The sequence below is a fragment of the Cynocephalus volans genome, chromosome 4 (assembly GCF_027409185.1).
Source record: "Cynocephalus volans isolate mCynVol1 chromosome 4, mCynVol1.pri, whole genome shotgun sequence".
Taxonomy (NCBI): Eukaryota; Metazoa; Chordata; class Mammalia; order Dermoptera; family Cynocephalidae; genus Cynocephalus; species Cynocephalus volans.
Genome location: NC_084463.1, coordinates 159581803 through 159599793, shown reverse-complemented (window position 1 = coordinate 159599793; position 17991 = coordinate 159581803). Strand labels below are relative to the sequence as shown.

The window sequence follows — 17991 nt, the reverse complement described above, 5'->3', positions numbered from 1 at the left end:
CTGCCTGGAGAGGGTGTGGGGTAGTGAGTCCCAGTGGGTGTGGGCTGGGGAGTGGCCCTGGCAGGTGGTGAGCAGGGCCAGTGCAGTCAGACAGCCCTTAGAAGGCCTCATGGCCCCCTGTGAGCTGCAGGAAGAGGTCCTCATCCAGCTCCTCCCCACGGGCCCGCTCCCGAGTCGACAGGAAGATGTAGCCCCCAATGTACTCGTGCACAATGCGGCAGCTGGCAGACACGCAGCTGAAGGCCACGTTGATGTGCTCGTCAAACTCGATGGCCACCTGCAGGGCAGACAGTCAGAGGGTATAGTGGGAGGTGGGATAAGGGAGCAGCCCCTGCCCTGCCCTGGCTGGATCTGGCCCCGACCTCCTGTGCCTTGTCCCTACCCTCACTCTGAGCCCACCTGCTGGATGTCCCAATTGACATTCCACTGGCGCATGTTGCTGAAGCGCCAGGTCTTGACCACATCACCCACGGCCAAGTCGATACGGATCAGTCGGTTGTTGGCGATGCCTAGGATCTCATCTTTCCTGCTACCCTTGAACCTGGTCCCCAGGGGAAGAGAGTGTGAGCAAGAGCTCCACCTGCATTTCCCGGAGCCCACCCAGATGACATGGTGCAGTGCTGGAGAGCGAGCACGGTGGAGCAGGACAGAGCTGCGTTCATCCCCCAGCTCTGCAGCTCACCAGCTGTGCGATCCTGAGCAAGTCATTTAGGTTCTCTGCGTCTAAAATTCCTCATTAGAAAATGGGGGTTAATTCATGTAATCAGTATACCAGCATCAGGGAAGTAGTCCATGACTTTAACTGATCACTTTTCATGGGGTTTTTGGTTATCATCATTATCATCCATTGCCATACGCATACCTTTGCAGGCTTGGGAAATGAATGACAAAGGGACCACCCCTGTAGCAGCGCCTAGCGCTGGCCCTGTCCTACAGACAGCTGACCCAGACCTGGGGAGGGCACAGCCCGTGGCAGAGCTGTGATGGGAATGGGTCTCCTGCTTTCCTGGCTGGAGCTCTGTCTCTTGTGTTTGCTCTGGGGGTGCAGAATGGGGTGGGGGCTTACAGGGGGCCCTCGGTAAGGTCTGCCCACAGAGAGTAAGGGAAGGGAGGTTTCGGGGTGCCACCCAGGACCAGCTCTTAGGATGTGGGCACAAAGCGGCCAGGCAGCAGGTGAGGGCAGAGATGGGCTTGGCAGGGCAGGGAGGGCTGGGGATCATACCTGACCATGACATAGGAGATGCCAAAGTCGGGTAAGGACTGCCAGGCCTGGATGAAGCGCAGCTGGGCCTCAGCCAGCGAGAGCTGGGCTACATTCTGGTGGGCCTCCAGGATCCGTGGGGTGAGCTGCAGAACCATGCTGGTGAGGGGCTGCCAGGCTCTCTTCCCCTTCCCGAAAGCCCTGAGAACCCCCTGCCTTCCCCTGTCATGGACACAGGATGCTGAGCCTTGGGAAGTGGCAGTGCCCAGTGTGGGGCCACCAAAGCACATGTGGGCTGAGCCAGGCCCTGAGGTGGACGTGGGCATCTGGACCATGACCCCTCCCAGAGGGCGGGGACCATCCCGCACAGCTCAGGGACGTGGTGGGAGAAAGAACAGGTGAGCACCCAGCTTTCCGAGGCTCTATGGAGATCCAGGCATCAAGGGTGGCCAGGTAAATGCTGTGGTCATTCCCACACCCCACTCCTTAGACACCTGCTTGGCCTTGAACTTTCGCTGGAAGCGGGGGGCAACGAGGCCATAGGGGTTGAGGCCCTCAGCAGAGGCATCGGGGCCCTGTGGATGGTTGCCGGAGCCCCCGCCGCCCATCTGCTGCAGGTTGAGGAAGGCCAGGATGGCCTGCACCTCGCTGGCGTAGCTGCTGTCTGCCATGGTGCGGCCCTTGGAGGCCAGTCGGCAGGCGGCCATCCAGCGGGCATACTGCTGCTCCTGGGCAGGAGGGGCCGGGAGGGAGTGAGGGGCTAGCCAAGCTCTGGCTCAGCGCCCCCAGTCCCTGTCCTGGCCCCCACCCTTGCCCCAGCTCCTGCCCCATCTCTGCTGCCGCCTCATTCCCAGCCCTGGCCCCTGCCCAGCCCTCACTTACATCCTGGCACCGCAGGTAGATCTCATTCATGCCCTCAGGTGAGGGCACTAGGAGTTTGATGCAGAACTTCTGGCCAGAGACGTTGACATCAGGGACCACCTCACAGCCTGGAGGGAGAAGAAAGGGTGGGCTAGGAGGTCGGGGAGGGGGAGCCTTGCCTGAGAGGTCCTTGTGTGAATGCCAGCCCTATGCAGCCACCTCAGGACGGAGGGCATCTTCCCTGGTCCCCAGAAGGAAACCGAGGCAGGGTGCAAGCATTCACCGCAGGTGGGCCGGGTGGCGCCCTTGTTCACTCACCCTTGAGGTTGAGCTGCTGAATGGGGTCCCCCGGGGCCTCGTCCTGGCTCTTGTAGTAGGACAGTGTGGTCTCCTTGAACAGCACCCAGTGCTGGCGGTAACCCTTCAGGGTCAGCTTCCGGGGCCTGAGCAGGAGGCGGGAGGCGGTGAAAGGCACCCTTCCCCCTCCTCCTCTCTCCCACCACACAGGACCCTCCTGCAGGGTGCCAGCTCTGGCCCAAACTTACCGGAAGATTCGGAGATGGTCCTTGAGTTCTGGGATGGTGGTGAGGCTATTCTGTGGGGCAGAGGAGTCAGAGGGGGCCTGGGTCCCCTGCGCTTGGCCCTGACCCGGCCCCTGCCCGAGCCCCTCCTCACCAGCATATCTGTGGGCGCCGAGCCCTCCAGCTTCACCTCCAGGTTGCTCAGGGCTGTGTCCAGGTCATCCAGCCCTGGGTCCGCGCCAACCGCTTCACCCACCTCCCCGCTTTGGGACAGCTTGTTGATGTGGTACTGGGTGGGGCACATGGCCAGGAAGGGTTGAGTCCAGCAGCCCAGTCACCCAACAGGGCTCCTAAGCTGGGCTTCCCTGGAGATGGTCCCCACTGTGAAAGGCCCTTCCTGCCCTGGGACTTGCCCGCACCCCAGCCGCCCCAGGGCCCCCAGGCCTGCCTGGCACCTGCAGAGCTGCAAACACCATCATCTCCTCCTCGGTGCAGTCGATCTCCTCCAGCAGCAGGTCCCACCGAGCCTGCTCATACAGCTGGGTCAGCCGCACAGGGTCTGTCTGGAGACGTGGGAGGGGAGGCAGGCTTGATCAGACGCCAGGCTTGTTTAGTGGCCCAACATGGACAGCAGCCCCCAACCTCATCCTCAGCCTGCCAGTCCCCCGCTGCTCAGGCAAGTGATGCCATCTTCCCTCCAGACCTTTGCAGGGGTGTATAGATGTTTACTGTGGGCCCACATGCTGCTGAGGGTGCGTGGAGACCCAGCAAACCGATCAATAAGCAAAGTGACTCAGGAGTGCGATAGACACTGTCCAGGAAATCACCTCCCTGGCACAGCTCACTCATGCCCTCTGTCACAGCACCACAAGTTTGATGGTAATAAGAGAGAATGGAACATGGGGAAGCATGCAGGGACGGCTTCACTGAGGAGGTGACATGCTGAGCAGTGGCAAGAAGGATGACAGTGGGCCACTAAAGGGAAGGGTAGAGGAAGAGGATTCCAGAGAGAAGAAACAGGGAAGGTAAAGGCTCAAAAGGGGATCCCAGTTACCCACAGAAGACCAACGCTGCTGGGCCGAGCCCGTGGCGCACTCGGGAGAGTGCGGCGCTGGGAGCGCGGCGACACTCCCGCTGCGGGTTCGGATCCTATATAGGAATGGCTGGTGCACTCACTGGCTGAGTGCTGGTCACAAAAAAAAGACAAAAAAAAAAAAAAAAGAAGACCAATGCTGCCTCTGAAACCCAACCAAAATTGAAAGCAAAGGCATAAAAAAGGTAAACCCAAAAGACAAAGACGAGAGGGGCCCACAGCAGATGAGAGATGTTAAAAAAAAAAAAAAAATTGGAAGATTGATTGAAAGCAAAAACGTGAATGGGAACTGAGTTACAGGACAGAGAGAGCTGGGATAGCACATCCTCTCTCTCCCAAGAGAGAAAGCCTCCAGTGATTTTGAAAATAGGCAGAAAGCAAACAGCAAAAAGAACACAGATCTGAATGAAGAAAGGCATCCAGTTCACATGGCGGATCCTGGCCAGGCTCCCGACTCAGATCCTCTGGATGAGAGGTGAGAGTGCGCTGACATGAGGACTGTTGGAAGTCTACAAGAGGAGCAGTTCCCTACCCAACTCCCTGCAGCCAGTGACAACAGCTGGCACCTGGCAGAAGCCCAGAGACTTACTCTCTACCGATGCTGAGCCAGAGGTGCCCCTGCATTTGGTACCCAGGCTCAGCTGGATGGGGGGTGCACTGCGCTGAAAACAGATGAGTTGAGAGAAAGTTGGCATTCTGAAGGGTGAGACACCCTGTCTTTCCCATCTGTCACCCTCAACATTAGCAGTGACAGCCTTCTATTCTCAGTTGAGAGATTAGAGGGTCACTGAGAAACCGAGCAGCCAACGTGAAAAATCCCACAAAGAACAGCAGCCCTCCAGCCTCCCCCAGGAGGCCACCAAAATGTCAAGCCCTATTCACACTCTCAGGGTCTCCAATTGGCTTCTGAGAGCCTCACCTCTGAATATGAATGCACAGGCAAGAACTGCTCACATTTAAGGAAAGCTACCAGCATGGACCACGAAGACGAAGACAAAACAGAAAAAAAAAAAAAAAAAAAAGAGTTTGGAGGAAATAAAGACAAGGGAGGAAGCAAAAGAAAACTTCAAACACTAGTCAAAACCCTTATATAGAGAAAATACTGCACTTATAAAATGAGACCAGGATGTTATTTTTAAAAAGAACTTAATTATAAAGTTATAGTAATTAAGGCAGTGTGGTATTGGCAAAGAGACACAAATTGACTAGTAGAGTGGAAGTGTCAGAGTGAGACCCACATATATATGTTCACCATACTTAGGACAAAGGTGACCCTGCAGTTCACTAGGGAAAGGATGCTCTTTTCAATAAATGGCACTGGGTCAACAGGATACCCATATGTTAAAAAAAAAAAAAAAAAAAAATTTAGGGGGCCGGCCCGTGGCTCACTCGGGAGTGTGGTGCTGATAACACCAAGGCCATGGGTTCGGATCCCATATAGGGATGGCCAGTTGCTCACTGGGTGAGCATGGTGCTGACAACACCAAGTCAAGGGTTAAGATCCCCTTACCGGTCATCTTTTAAAAAATAAATAAATAAATAAAAAATAAATAAATAAAAAAATTAAAATTTAGGGGGGACACTTACTTCATGTCACATACAAATATCAATTCCAGGTGGACTGCAGATCTATATGTGAAAGTTAAAATAATAAAGCCTTAAGAGAAAAAAACATGGGACTATATGATCTTGGAGTAGAAAAGATTTCTTACACTGGACACAAAATGTGTTCATCATAAAAGAAAAAATATAAATTGGGTTATACTAAAATTAGAACTGCTGTTTATCAAAAGAAACCATTAAGAGAAAGAAAAGGCAAAATACAGAGTGGGAAAATATATTCACAATATATTCATCTGACAAAGAGCTCATAACCTGAATGTACAAAGAACTCTTACAAATCAGTAAGAAAGAGATAAAGAGCTCAATTTAAAAATTGTCAAAAAAGTTGAACAGAAACTTCATGAAAGAGGATGTATTAATAACCTATGAAAACCGACTTTATTAGTCATCAGGGAAATGTAAATTAAAACCACACGAAAAGTAGATCACTGGTTATCTGGGGTTGGGTGCAGAAGCAGGAATGATGGCAAACTAGTGAACCTTCTGGGCTGGTGGAAATGTTCTAAAACTGGATTGTAGTGATGGTTGCACAACTGTCTGCATTTACTAAAAACAATCGAACTGAATGTTTACAATGGGTAGTTTTTATGCTATGTAAGTTATACCTCAATAAAGCTGTTTAAACAAACAAAACTAGGGGCCGGCCCATGGCTCACTCGGGAGAGTGCGGTGCTGATAACACCAAGGCCACGGGTTCGGATCCCATATAGGGATGGCCGGTTCGCTCACTGGCTGAGCGTGGTGCTGACAACACCAAGTCAAGGGTTAAGATCCCCTTACAGGTCATCTTTTTTTTAAAAAATAATAATAAACAAACAAAACTATATAACATACCATTACACACCTATCAGAATGGCTACAATGGAAAAGCTAGGAAATACGAAGTGTTGGTGAAGTTGTGAACAACTGAAAGTCTCGAACACTGCTGATGTGAGTGTAAATTGGTACAGCCACCGTGGAACACTGTTTAACAGTTATCTACTACAGCTAAACTAATAGCTGCCCTATAATCCTGAAATTCCACCTCTGGATACATACCCTACAGAAACATGTACATATGTTTACCAAAAGACATATATTGGAATGTTCATAGCATCTCTATTTTTCCCAATCTGGAAATTATACAATGCCCATCAACAGTAGAATGAATGAATTGTGGTATATTGACGTAAAAAATGTTATATGCCAGTGAGAAACAATTTACTACAACTGTATGCAACATGTGCGAATCATATAAGCATATGCTGAAAGAAGCCAGACACAAAAGAGCACAGACTACATGACTCCATTACGTACATTTCACAGGCAAAACTAATCTACGGTGTGAGAAGTAAAGTTAGTGGTTACCCCAAGTGGGAGATATTGCCAGGAAGAAGTAAAAAGCGGCTTCTGGAGGATAGTAAGGTTCTGTCACTGAAGTATTACTTACATTTGTGCATTTTTCTAAATGTATATCATACTTAAAAAAAACTTTTAAAAAGGAACACTCAGAAAACAAGAGCTCTTAAGAAAAAAAGAAAGAAAGAACTCTTAGAACTTAAAAATATAGTTGCAGAAATAAAAAATTCAAAAGAATTTTTGAAGAGAAATCAAGGAACCCTCCAGAAAGTAGAAGGAAAAGACAAAGAACTGAAAAATTAGAAAGAAAAGATAAACATTTTTTCTTTGAAGAATCAATCTAGGAAGTCTAATATCTATGAGGTAGAGTTTCAGAAAGAAAGAATAGAAAAATGGAGGGGAGGAAATTATTAAAGAGATTGTATAGGGCATTTGTCCTGACCTGAAGGATCTAAGTTTCTGATTTGTAAGGGCCCAGCAAGTATGCAGGCCAACAAATGAAGAAAGACATATACTAGGACATATTATTGAGAGATTTTAGAACACTAGGGGATAAGGAGAAGATGCTAAAAGTTTCTGGTGTCTCCCCTCTCCTTCTAAAAAATGAAAATAAAAAGGTCACATAGAGAAGGATTAAAAATTTAAATGGGGCTGGCCAGTTAGCTCAGATGGTTAGAGTGTAGTGCTGACAACACCAAAGTCCAGGGTTCCATCCCTGTGCCAGCCCGCTGCCAAATAAATAAACACATTTTTTTTAAAAAATGGCACCAGACTTCCCAACAGCAACACTGTAAACTAGAAGACAAGGGGAAGGTGGCTTCAAAATTTTGCAGGAAAATGTCTCCATCCTAGAATTCTATACCTAGCCAAACTATCATGTGAGTGGGGATAGAATAGTGACATTTTCAGACATGCAACATTTCAAAACGTTTGTCTCATGTGCCCTTTTAGAGAAAGTTATTGAAACATATGAGTGTACTTCAAAAAAGTTCATGGAAAGATTTGTGTTATCTTTCAATACTGTTTGTCTGCAAACTTTTTGAAATACCTACGTTTCATCAGAAGGAGGGAGTCAGTAAAGAAAGAGGAACGCAAGGATCCAGGAAACAAGAAGTCCAATGTAAGATTTCTCAGGAAAATAGTGAAGGGAAGTCCAAGGACAGCAGTCATTCAGCGGGTCTAGACTGCAGGCAATCTATGGTTCTAGAGGGAAATAACACTGATTGAAATCCTGATGTGACCAACCATTTGAAAGTAGTATTACGGTTGGGTGCAATGTTGGAGATAAAGAAACATCTGACCTGATCACCATGAAGACCCCAAAAGGCAAGCCACAGCCACATAAGAGAATGTCCATTAAGCCTTTTGGGGCCTCTTTTATAATTATGGACAGATAATTAATAGAAAGATAAGTAAATAAAAATATAACAATTATAAACTCCAGAATAATTTGACCAAGAAAGGAAATATAATTATGGTTACCCTGTGGCTTAGCTATAAACACGATTTATATATATTACTATTTATAACCATAATCACATTGTTTTAACCAAAGACTATAAATACTACTCACTTAGAAAGATACAAGGAAATGTGTGTTGTGGGCGGGACAGGGGTAGGAGGGAGACAGTGACATCTTTATTTTTGGTACAAAGTCAATAGATAATGAATGAAATGGCAAAATCGAGAAGTAGATATATAAGCATGTCATATGGAAGTAAACACTAGCGTAAAAAGCTGCTGAGTTAAAATCTATAGTCTCTAGGGGTTGGGATCTGGGATGACGAAAGATGGGACTATTTAGCTCTTTTTTCTTTTCTTTTCTTTTTTTTTTTTTTTGTGGCTGGCTGGTGCACGGATCAAACCCTGGACGGTGCTGTTGTCAGCACTGCGCTCTAAACAACGGAGCACCAGCGCCCTCTATTTAACTCTTTATGCCACCATATGTTACTTCGACTAAAAATAAATTTTAATTTAAAAACAAAAAGAACAACAAAGACCAAGTGCTTTTTACATATTGGATAGCAGACCAATAGGATGGTGATCCCGAGGGAGGGGAGACAAGCAAGGTGATTCCTAAGATTGCCTGAGCTCACTGCCTGGAGAGTCTCCAGGCCACAGCACAGGGAGGAGGGACCCAAGCAGAGCCCTGCTCATTCCCCAACTTTGGGGGCTGTCAATGTGGGGAGTCCAAGGCAGCTAGAATCCACAGGACAGAGTACTGGAGAGGAGAGAGCCACACAGAGAGAAAGCCCTGGAGATACGTAGAGGGTTCCTCTTGAGTCTTTGGCTAAGTACTGATTGGTGTATGTGTGTATGAAGGAATCTACCCAAAGCCAGGAAACAAAACACTGGAAAGCAGCAGGTGGAATGTCTGCCAGAGCTCATGCAAGGGTGGGAAGAGTTCACATTCTCAACAGCCAGAGCAGAGAAACTTCACATCAGACATGGGGCATCTAAGAGTCCTCAGGAGGAAACTGCCTCAGTAATGGGGTAAATGAGCTCTAGATTAGCGCATGCTGTAGTCCTGCCCAACTAAGGTTAAAAGCAAGCCTTAGAAGGATCAAACTGTTTCCAAGTATCTCGACTTCATCCCCACAAGGTTTTAAAATATTTAAAGGACTATCAAAAAACAAACCCAGCATCCAAAAATATAAAATATAAAATTTTCAATGCTTGACATCAAATAAAAAATTACCAGGCATGAAAACAAGCAGAAAAGTACAACTCACAGTGGAGAGATAGTCAATAGAAATAGACCCAGAAATGACATAGATGACAAAAACCAAAAAAAAAAAAAGCAGTAATTATTGACATATCCTGTATATTCTAGAAGGTAGAGAAAAACGTGAGCATGTTAAGGAGAGATATGGAAACTATTTAAAAGTGCCAAAATTGAACTCATAGGTATGAGCTTAATGGCATATTAGATCTGGCAGAAGAGATTAGTAAACTTGAAGATACGAGTGCCGCAATAGAAACTGTCCAAAACTGAAACACAGACTAAAGACTGAAGACTGAAAAAAAAAATGAACAGTATCAGTGAGCTGTGAACAATCTTAAGCAGCCCAACAGTCATGTAACTGGAGTACGAAAAGTGGGGAGGGGACAGAAAGAATAGCTGAAGCAATAATGGCCCCAAATTCCTGGAATTTGATGAAAACTATAAACTCACAGATTCGAGAAGCTCAATCACCCCCAAGCATAAGAAACCTGAAGCCAACTGAGGCACGTGATAATCCAAATGTTTAAAATCAGTGATAAAAGATAAACACTAAAAAAAGAAAAATAAAAATAAAACCAATGATAAAAATAAAAATGTAAAAGCAGTCAAAAAAAAAAAGACACATTATCAGATCTCCAGACAGGCCAGTCACACACACGAAAAAGACACATTACATACAGGAGAGCAAAGAACAGTGGACTTCTCCTTGGAAGCAGTGCAAGCCAGAAGACTATAGAGCAACGTCTCTAAAGTACTGAAAGGAAAACACACACACACACACACACACACACACACACACACTGGATAAATAAGATGCGGCATAGCCACGCAATGGAATATTATCAGCAATAAAAGAAATGAAGCACTTGCACCTGCTACGACGTGAATGAACCCTGAACATATTGTGCTGAGTGAAAGCAGCAGCCAGTCCCCAAAAGCCACACATTGTTTGATTCTCTTTAAATGAACTGTCCCGATTGGGCAAATCCATAGAGACAGGAAGCAGATTAGTGCTTGCCAGGGGCTGGGGGGTTGGGGTAAGTGGAGAGTGTCTGCTGATGGGTACAGGGTTTCTTTGGGTAGTGACAAAAACATTCTAAAGTTTTGTGGTGATAGTTGCACAATTCTGTGAATATACTAAAAACCATTGAATTGTACACTTCATTTTATTTATTTATTTTGGGGCGGCTGGCAGGTACGGGGATCTGAACCCACGACCTTGTTGTTATAAGGCTGCATTCTATTGTACACTTTAAATGGGCGAGTTGTATGGCATGGACAATATTTCTCAATAAAGCTGTCATAATAATAACAATGGTAACAAGGACGATGACAAAGTAGTGTGGGTGTGACACACACAGAGGTGTCATGTCTGAGGACAAGAGCAGGCTGGGGGGGAGGAGAAGTGTCTTGTAAGGTTCATAAACTATACGTGAAGTCGTGTACTCCTGGACGGTAATATTACGTGTGTGCTGTAACTTGAAAGCAACAACTACAAATAAAAGGAGAAGTAGAGCTAATAAGCTAATATGAAGGAGATAAAATGAAATTATAAAAAATACTCAATCCCAAAGAAGACGGGAAAAAGGGAACAAGGAAGTGGGTGGGACCGCAGGCAGCCACAGGCGCCTGCGAAGCAGGAGCGACAAGACCTAATGCACATCCGTCAATGTTCATTCCACTATCGTGGAGGCCAAGAGAGGAGAGAGGACCCTGAGCAAGAGGCTGCAGTCACCTGCTCGAGAGGTGCCCACAGCTTGCACTGGGACAGACCAAGAGAGAGAAGAACGGGTAATGTGAGACTTTTGTTCAAGGGCGGATCGACTGGACACCATGAGGGGTTGGGTGGGAGGGGAAGGAAGGATCCAGAATGGTTCACGTGTGGGGCTTCGCAGTGAGTCCCTGAACGGTAGGGGGAGATCCTGGGCAGGTTGGGGCATCAGGATCCTGCTCAGGCATAAGTTTGAGCAGCCTGTTGGGTCCCTGAGTGTAGAGCTTAGGGGACAGGTGTCTGGGCTGGAGATGATAAACTGAGAGACATAAAGAGCATGATGATATTTAAATCCACAAGACTGGAGATTACTGGGAGAAAGGGTGCAGAAGGAAGGAGGCCCAGGATGTAGCCCTGAGGCTCACCAGCACCAAGAGGCCGTGGAGAGGAGAGAGCTCCAAGGAGCCCGGGCAGAGCAGCAGGGAGAGAGGGACACCCCCGAGCCAGCGCACCACTCAAGCTGTGGGAGGAAGACAGTTCCAGATGGGGGTGGTCAGTTGTGTCTACGTCTCAAGTGGCCAGGTAGGAAGTGGATGAGAAGGGACCGTGGGAGAGACAGCGTGGAGGGCAGGGTCACCTCAGCAGGTGCACGTCTTGTGTGCGGATGGGGAAAGAAGACTCCAGAATAGATTTGGCCAAGAAGAGAGAGGGAGTGGATGAGAACCACAGAAAGTTTGGAAACAGGAGGCAGGATTCTGGAAGCAAGTGTTCTGTACACAACTGGGTTTAGAAGTTTTGCTGTGAAGGGGGGCAGAAAAGTGGGGTCACAGGTAGAGAGAGTGTCCTGGACAGTTTTTGAGACAGGGGCATGGAGCACATCGGTTGAGACAGAGGGATGCTAACCCTGGGGCCGGCCTGAAAAGCCTCCTCCCTCGCCTGCCCCCAGTCCCTGCAGGTCCAAGTGCTGCCTCCTCCAGGAAGCCCTCCTTGAGCCTCTCTCACGTAAGCCTCAGACTTCCCAGGGGCACCCACCACTGCCTACACTGCTCTGTCTTGAAATCAGCCGGGGGCCCAGCACAGTGTGCGCAGTCTCCATAAACAGGGGCATGGATGGACAAGTGGACAGATGGACAGACCTCGACCCGTTGTGGGCATCCCGGAGCCCAGCCCCAAGCCCTAGGTCCCCATGCGTCCTAGAGCCAGAGCCGATTCCTCCCTGCTCCCAGCCCACCTTGGGATCCAGGTCAAAGAAGCTGTAGTACTTAAAGCGCAGCCAGAGCGTGTCCCCGGCCTTGACACCCTGCTGCATGAGGCACCGCGACGAGTCCAGCCACCTGGCCACAGGGAGGTGGAGTCAGGGCTGTGCCAGGTGTCCGGGGAGCAAGGACACAGAGGGAAGGCGGGACTCGGGGCAGGAGGGCGGCGCCCGGGTGGAGCGCCAGCGGGCGGTGCACCTGCTGTGGAGCTGGGTCTTGTCGGACAGGGAGCTGGGCCGAGGCAGGCGCTGGAGCAGGAGGGGCTCGGGCGGCGGCCGGGGCCGGCTCAGCATGTGGTAGCAGGCCTCGGTTTGGGCGCTGTCCGAGAAGTGCGCTGGCATCCCCCGGAACAGCGCGGGGGCCACACCTGGAGGGAAGGTCGGGGCTCAGCCGGCCGTGCCCAGCCCCGGCTCTCACGGCCCGGCCCCAGCCTGCCCAGCCTGCGCTCACCCCCAGCCAGGACGACCGTGGTCAGGTCGTGCACCTCTTCCTCCGGCTCCTTCTCCTTCTTCTTCTTCTCCTTCTTCTCAGGAGCCCGAAGCAGAGACAGCTCCTCGGGGTGCCGGATACCTGAGCGGAGCTGGGGCCTCAGCGGGGGTGAGGTCCTGCCCGGTGACCTCCCCACCTCACCCCGGCTACTTTGGGACAGCTCACAGCCCTGCAGGCAGGATGGGGAACGGGACAGCAAGGAGGATGTGACGATAGCTGGGCCTGGGAAGGGAGAGGACCTGCAGCCTGGCAGAACCCTGCGGGCTGGGAGTGGGGCCCAGCCCGGGCAACTCACTGAGCAGGCGGCAGATGGCGGCCACGGCCTGGAAGAGCGGCTGCGAGAAGCTGGCGCGGAGGCGCAGGGCGCGGCGATTGGGCAGCCGCAGGACCACCGGCCGGTGCTGGGGCCCGAAGAAGAGGCGGGCGTCCGCCAGGATCCCGTACTTGTCCAGCGTCCAGTGGGTCTGCAGCAGCCACCGTCTCTTCTGCTCCCACCAGATGGCGTGGTCTGACCAGTCCTGCTTGCGATCTGGGGGAACAGGGGGTGGTGGCCGCACATCAGCCTTGAAAGGCCCTGCCCGAACTTCCGAACTTCTGCCCCCAACACTGAGCACAGCCCCAGGACTCAGAGGTGACCGCCCCGTCCCCTGCCCATGCCAAGGCAGGGCCGGGCTAGGTTGGCCTGGGGTTGACCCCAGAGGTGATGGCAGAATGGCTCTTTGCTGGCTGATCCCTGCTCATCCTTCTAGGCTGTCACCACATCACTTCCCAGGGGAACTTCCAACCCAGAATCTGGGTGCCCTCACCTCTTGCTGTACAGCCCATTGGGCTCCCTCCGCACAGCATCTCCTGTGACCCCCATAATTCCTGGCTTACCCAGGAGGCGGACACTACGTCTTGCTGCTGTATATCCTCGGCGCCTGGGATTGGGCCTGCGTGGAGCCGTAGGCACGCTGTAAATATTTGTTGGCTACTAGCAGTGTGACCTCGGGCAAAGCACTTAACCTCTTTGGGCCTTTGTTTTCTTGTTTGTAAGACATAATCGCCACCCAGACCCCATGGACACTAAACAATGCCTGCTACATTAAGTGCCATGTTTGTGACACACGTATGCACGCGCACGACCACATGAGTGAGCATTCAGTTAGAGATGTGAATATGTCACTCGTCGTCCAGCCGGTAACGGGGGACACAGTAAAGGGTGATGCGTGGTTTCCTCTTCGTCCCCTCTCCAGGGGCCTAGACCAGCAGGACATGAGCACAAAAACAAAGAGCAACTGACTAAAAGCTGCTCTGGGTGCACAGCCCTCTAGAGTTTGCAAAGCCCTTCTTTCTAGAGTTCTCAGGTCCTCCTGGTGAGTTGTCGAATTCCCTGTCCCCACCTCCCACTCATACCTCACCGGCTTCAGCAGCTTCCTGACCCTGCCTACCCCACCCTCGCTTATGTCACCACTGTTGCCAAATCCAGAGAAGCTTCTCGGTATTCATCTGTCTCACCTCTCCAGGGCTTTTGACCTGTCCCTCCTCGGCTCCCCCCTCATGCTGCCCACTTCTCCTTCCCTTGACTCTTCGCTCTTTTTTTGTCCTCCTTGGCCCCCCTCTCCTGACCTTTCCCCAGGTTCATTTTGGGATCCTCTTCTCCGTCCTCAGCCATGCCTCTTCCTGGGGGTCTCCCCTATTCTATGGCTTCAGCTGCCCAAATGCACGGACCCCTAGCCTGGACCCTGCCCAGAGCGCCAGGTCACAAATCCACACGTCCCAGCTCAGGGGCGTGTCACTGGCTTCCTTCACCCGGCCACACGCACCCAGCCCTGGAGCTGTGAGTGCAGTGACTCCTGGCCCCAGCCCTCGGGGTTCTCCACATCTCCTCCCGCTGGTGCCCCCTTTCCTCCTCACCAGCTCCTCCACGCCACATCTGGGGCTAGGCAACAAGGGCTGTCCAGCACAGGCCCGAGCACCACCCCTTTCGCTGTGAGCCGTCACATCGAATTGAGGTCAATCCCACCTCCAAAGTCCTCCCTCTTTAGGAGGCTCCTCACAGTCTCCCTCCTCGAGTCCTCCCCACCCAGCTGCCGAGGAGATCTGCTGAAAACCCTTGGTGGCCACTGTCCACCTCCAGGATAAAGTCCAAAATCCCTCTGTAGGCCTCTGCGGCTGCCCAGCCTTGTCCTCGCCAACCTAGAGGCCCTAACCTGGAGCACCCCTAGGCTCCCAACATCACTGCCCTGCTCCTCTCTTCTGCGACAGCCTCTTAGGACTCAGATTAAGCAGCTTCTCCTGGGAAGTCTCCTTGTCTGGTGAGGTGCAACCCCTCTTTGGGCTCCAGGGCCCCAATGGCTCCAGCAGTCAGCACTCAGCACAGGCCGGGCAGCTAAAAGGTCAGCACCTCCTGGCCAGGTCAGCTCCTCCTGGCCAGCTGCACCCCAGGAGGCCAGGGGCTGGCCGGGGGCCCTGGGCAGGAGTGGACCGGAGATGTCTGATGCACTCAGGACTGGCTGGGAAGGGCCACGGTGGGGACAGTGTTTCACTGCAGGATGCAGAACTGAAGGGACTTGCCCTGGGGACCCACAGTGGGTGGAGCAGCAGCTCTGTCAGTCTGTCTGACTCCACGTTCAGGCCTCTTGCAGTGCCACATGCTGTGCCCTGGGCCCCCCAGGTCTTCATCCTCCTCGGCCCTGGCTGGGCCCAGGCTGGCCTCAGACTCAGTCTGACACTGTCTCCCGAAGGACACTCTGCTCCCACTGCTGCTTTCACTACCTCTTCGGGCCCTGCCTGTGGAAGCCCCCCTTACTGCCCCAGCCTTGTGGCCGGCCTGGGCTGGTCCCCATCCCGTCTGCAGTCAGACTGACCTCCCTCCTGGCTGCACAAGGTGGGCTGGCTGGGTCTGAGGTAGCCTCCCCACCCCAACCCCCCACCCCAGGTGGCCTAGGACCCGGGCTGTCACCAGCCTGCCTTCTGGCTCTGGCTATTGGGGTGTTCCTGTTGCCCGCCCAGGAGGGAGCAGCCCCCACCTCTGATGGGAAGGGCGATGAGAAGCCCCCAAGTCCCTGGCCCTGCGTCTCTCTGATACCACAGGCTGCTCTGCTGTAACTTCCTGTGGGGGCAGGGCCTTCCCACCCAGGCTGGGCCTGTCACCAGCCTGCTGAGGGCTTCCGCCCGGGGGAGGGAAAATGGGAGCAGGCCCCCAGGTCACAGGAGTCCCTGGCTGCCCTCAGACCTCGGGAATGTGACTTCTGCCTCTGCCCAGGCAAGGCCTCCCTTCTAGTCCCTAGAAGAGGATGAACAGGGGACTGTGGCCTGGTCTGCTCCTTTGGAACTTAGTAGAACCTGCTGGAGTGGGAGGAAGGGAGGGAAGATGGTGGGAGGGAGGGGAAGTTGGGGAAATGTCTTTTTTGGAACCCAACGATTAAGCTGGTGCCTGAGTCACTGTGACACTGCTATCGCGAGCTGCGCAGCAGGGATGGCCCGGAAGTGCCAAGGGATGGACACCCGTTGTGCTGCCTGTGGTGCTGAGTTCAGCGGGTGGGGGCAGCGGGGCACTCACTGATCTCCTCCACGATCTTCAGGAGCACCCCACCGATGTGCGACTCCCCTGTGACCCGGAGGGTGACCGACTCCGCCTCGGGGTCCTCCTCTCCCACGAACACCCGCAGCTCCCAGGATGAGTCGATGTAGTCCCCAGAGGCTGTCTTCATCCCCGCCATGGCTGTGGCTGCTTTTAGAGAGGGTGGAAGGAGGCAAGGCGGGCAGGGTGCTGGGGCCTGGTAGACTGACCATGTCTAAGCAGAAGGTGCCCCGGGTGCCCTGGGCAGGTGGGTGGGCAGGGCAAGCCCATGGGCAGCATGCCAGAGCACGACACAGGCGCGGAGTTGCTCCAGGCCAGCCTCAGACCCTCTCCCCACCGCGGGCGGTTGACCTGACAAGAACCCTCAGAGATCATGTTGTCCAACCCACTCCCATTCTTACAGAACGGAAGACCACGGCCCAGTAAGAAAGGGCTCACTCAAGATCCCCCTGCTCGATGCTTGAGCTGGGCACAACCCCTGGGCCACTTTCCATCTCACAGCTCACCCCCACACCACAATGGCAGTTGCCACTGGCAATGTGAACCCAGGTCAGAAAATAGTTCCAATCCTGGCCCACAGCTCAGATCCAAACACCCCAAGCCAGCTAAAGCCTCCCTGGGATGTTGGAGGTTCAGGGTGCCGCATGGAGAGGCACGCTGGGCAGAGGGGCTGAAGGAGGGCGAGGCAGAGAGGGGCCCTTGGGACTTCAGCTGCTGGCTGAAGCTTACCTTGCCCGCGAAGGGTTGGGGGCTGTAGGTGGGGGGAGGAGTGTCAGCCACCCCTGGCCTCAGGCTACACACATGCAGACCACGGAGCGCTCCCTTCCCTCTGCTTTCTTCGGAGCTTCCTTCGGAGGGCAGCGCTTGACGTCGCCTTATCACGAGCGAGCAGGGCGGGCTCGCCCCTCCCCAGGGAGGGCTGGCACTCGGTGCAGGAAGCACACTACCAGCCTACACAGGGTTCCAGTGTGGCCGTCTTTGACCCCAGTGAGCACAGGAAGCAAGGGAGAGCAGGGCTTGTGGACCCGGTAGCACAAAAACGGTCACCCCTCATTTGGACGGAAGCTCGGTTCAAACCAGAAAGGCCCCCAGTTTGCATGCAGGGCTACGTCTGACTCTAGAGGAAGCACCTCCCATCTCCAGCCTGTAGTGAGGTGGGGCCTTGGGCCATGAAACATCCCTGGGCTGCCAGAGGGAGAGCCAGGTTGTTGAAAGTACAGGATCCAGGGCATTTAGCAACTTGGCAGGTCAAACCAGCTACAGTCCAGGCTGTCACTATCAACCAAAGATCCCTGAAGTAGGCCCGCAAGGGAAACAAGTTACTTTTTAAGTTTTTCCTACCCCCAAATAAGGCCTCTATTTCCAAACCTGTCAAACTTAGAGCTGCCCAGGTGAACAAGTGAACAGAAATTGGCTCCCTATCATTCACCACCTCCTGTCCCCCACCCTCAGGTCTCATAGCTTCAGACATGACACCACTATCCCTCCACTTGCAATGTGCTGCCTGAATGCCCATGAGGATCCCTGCTGTGGAGTCTCTGCTCAGGTGCCACCTCAGAGGGTCTCTGGTGGTCTAACATCTTGCTTGTCACCTGCACTAGGATGTAA

The 17991-nt window shown here is 52.4% G+C and overlaps 1 protein-coding gene across 2 annotated transcripts; it reads right to left on the bottom strand.

Moving 5' to 3' along the window:
• Positions 1-97: 97 nt before the first annotated feature.
• FERMT3 (FERM domain containing kindlin 3) lies at positions 98-16522 on the bottom strand. 2 transcript variants are annotated; one of them, XM_063094239.1, is made up of 14 exons: positions 16363-16522; positions 13114-13347; positions 12780-12899; positions 12528-12696; positions 12305-12407; positions 3039-3146; positions 2738-2872; positions 2608-2657; positions 2381-2538; positions 2084-2190; positions 1696-1929; positions 1223-1347; positions 400-541; positions 98-277 (listed from the first exon to the last, which is right to left on the bottom strand). In XM_063094239.1, exons 1-14 carry the CDS (start codon positions 16520-16522, stop codon positions 98-100), a joined length of 2025 nt encoding a protein of 674 aa, XP_062950309.1. The 2 variants fall into 2 exon arrangements, with proteins under 2 accessions (XP_062950309.1, XP_062950310.1); XM_063094240.1 differs by having other exon boundaries at positions 2381-2505.
• Positions 16523-17991: the final 1469 nt, after the last annotated feature.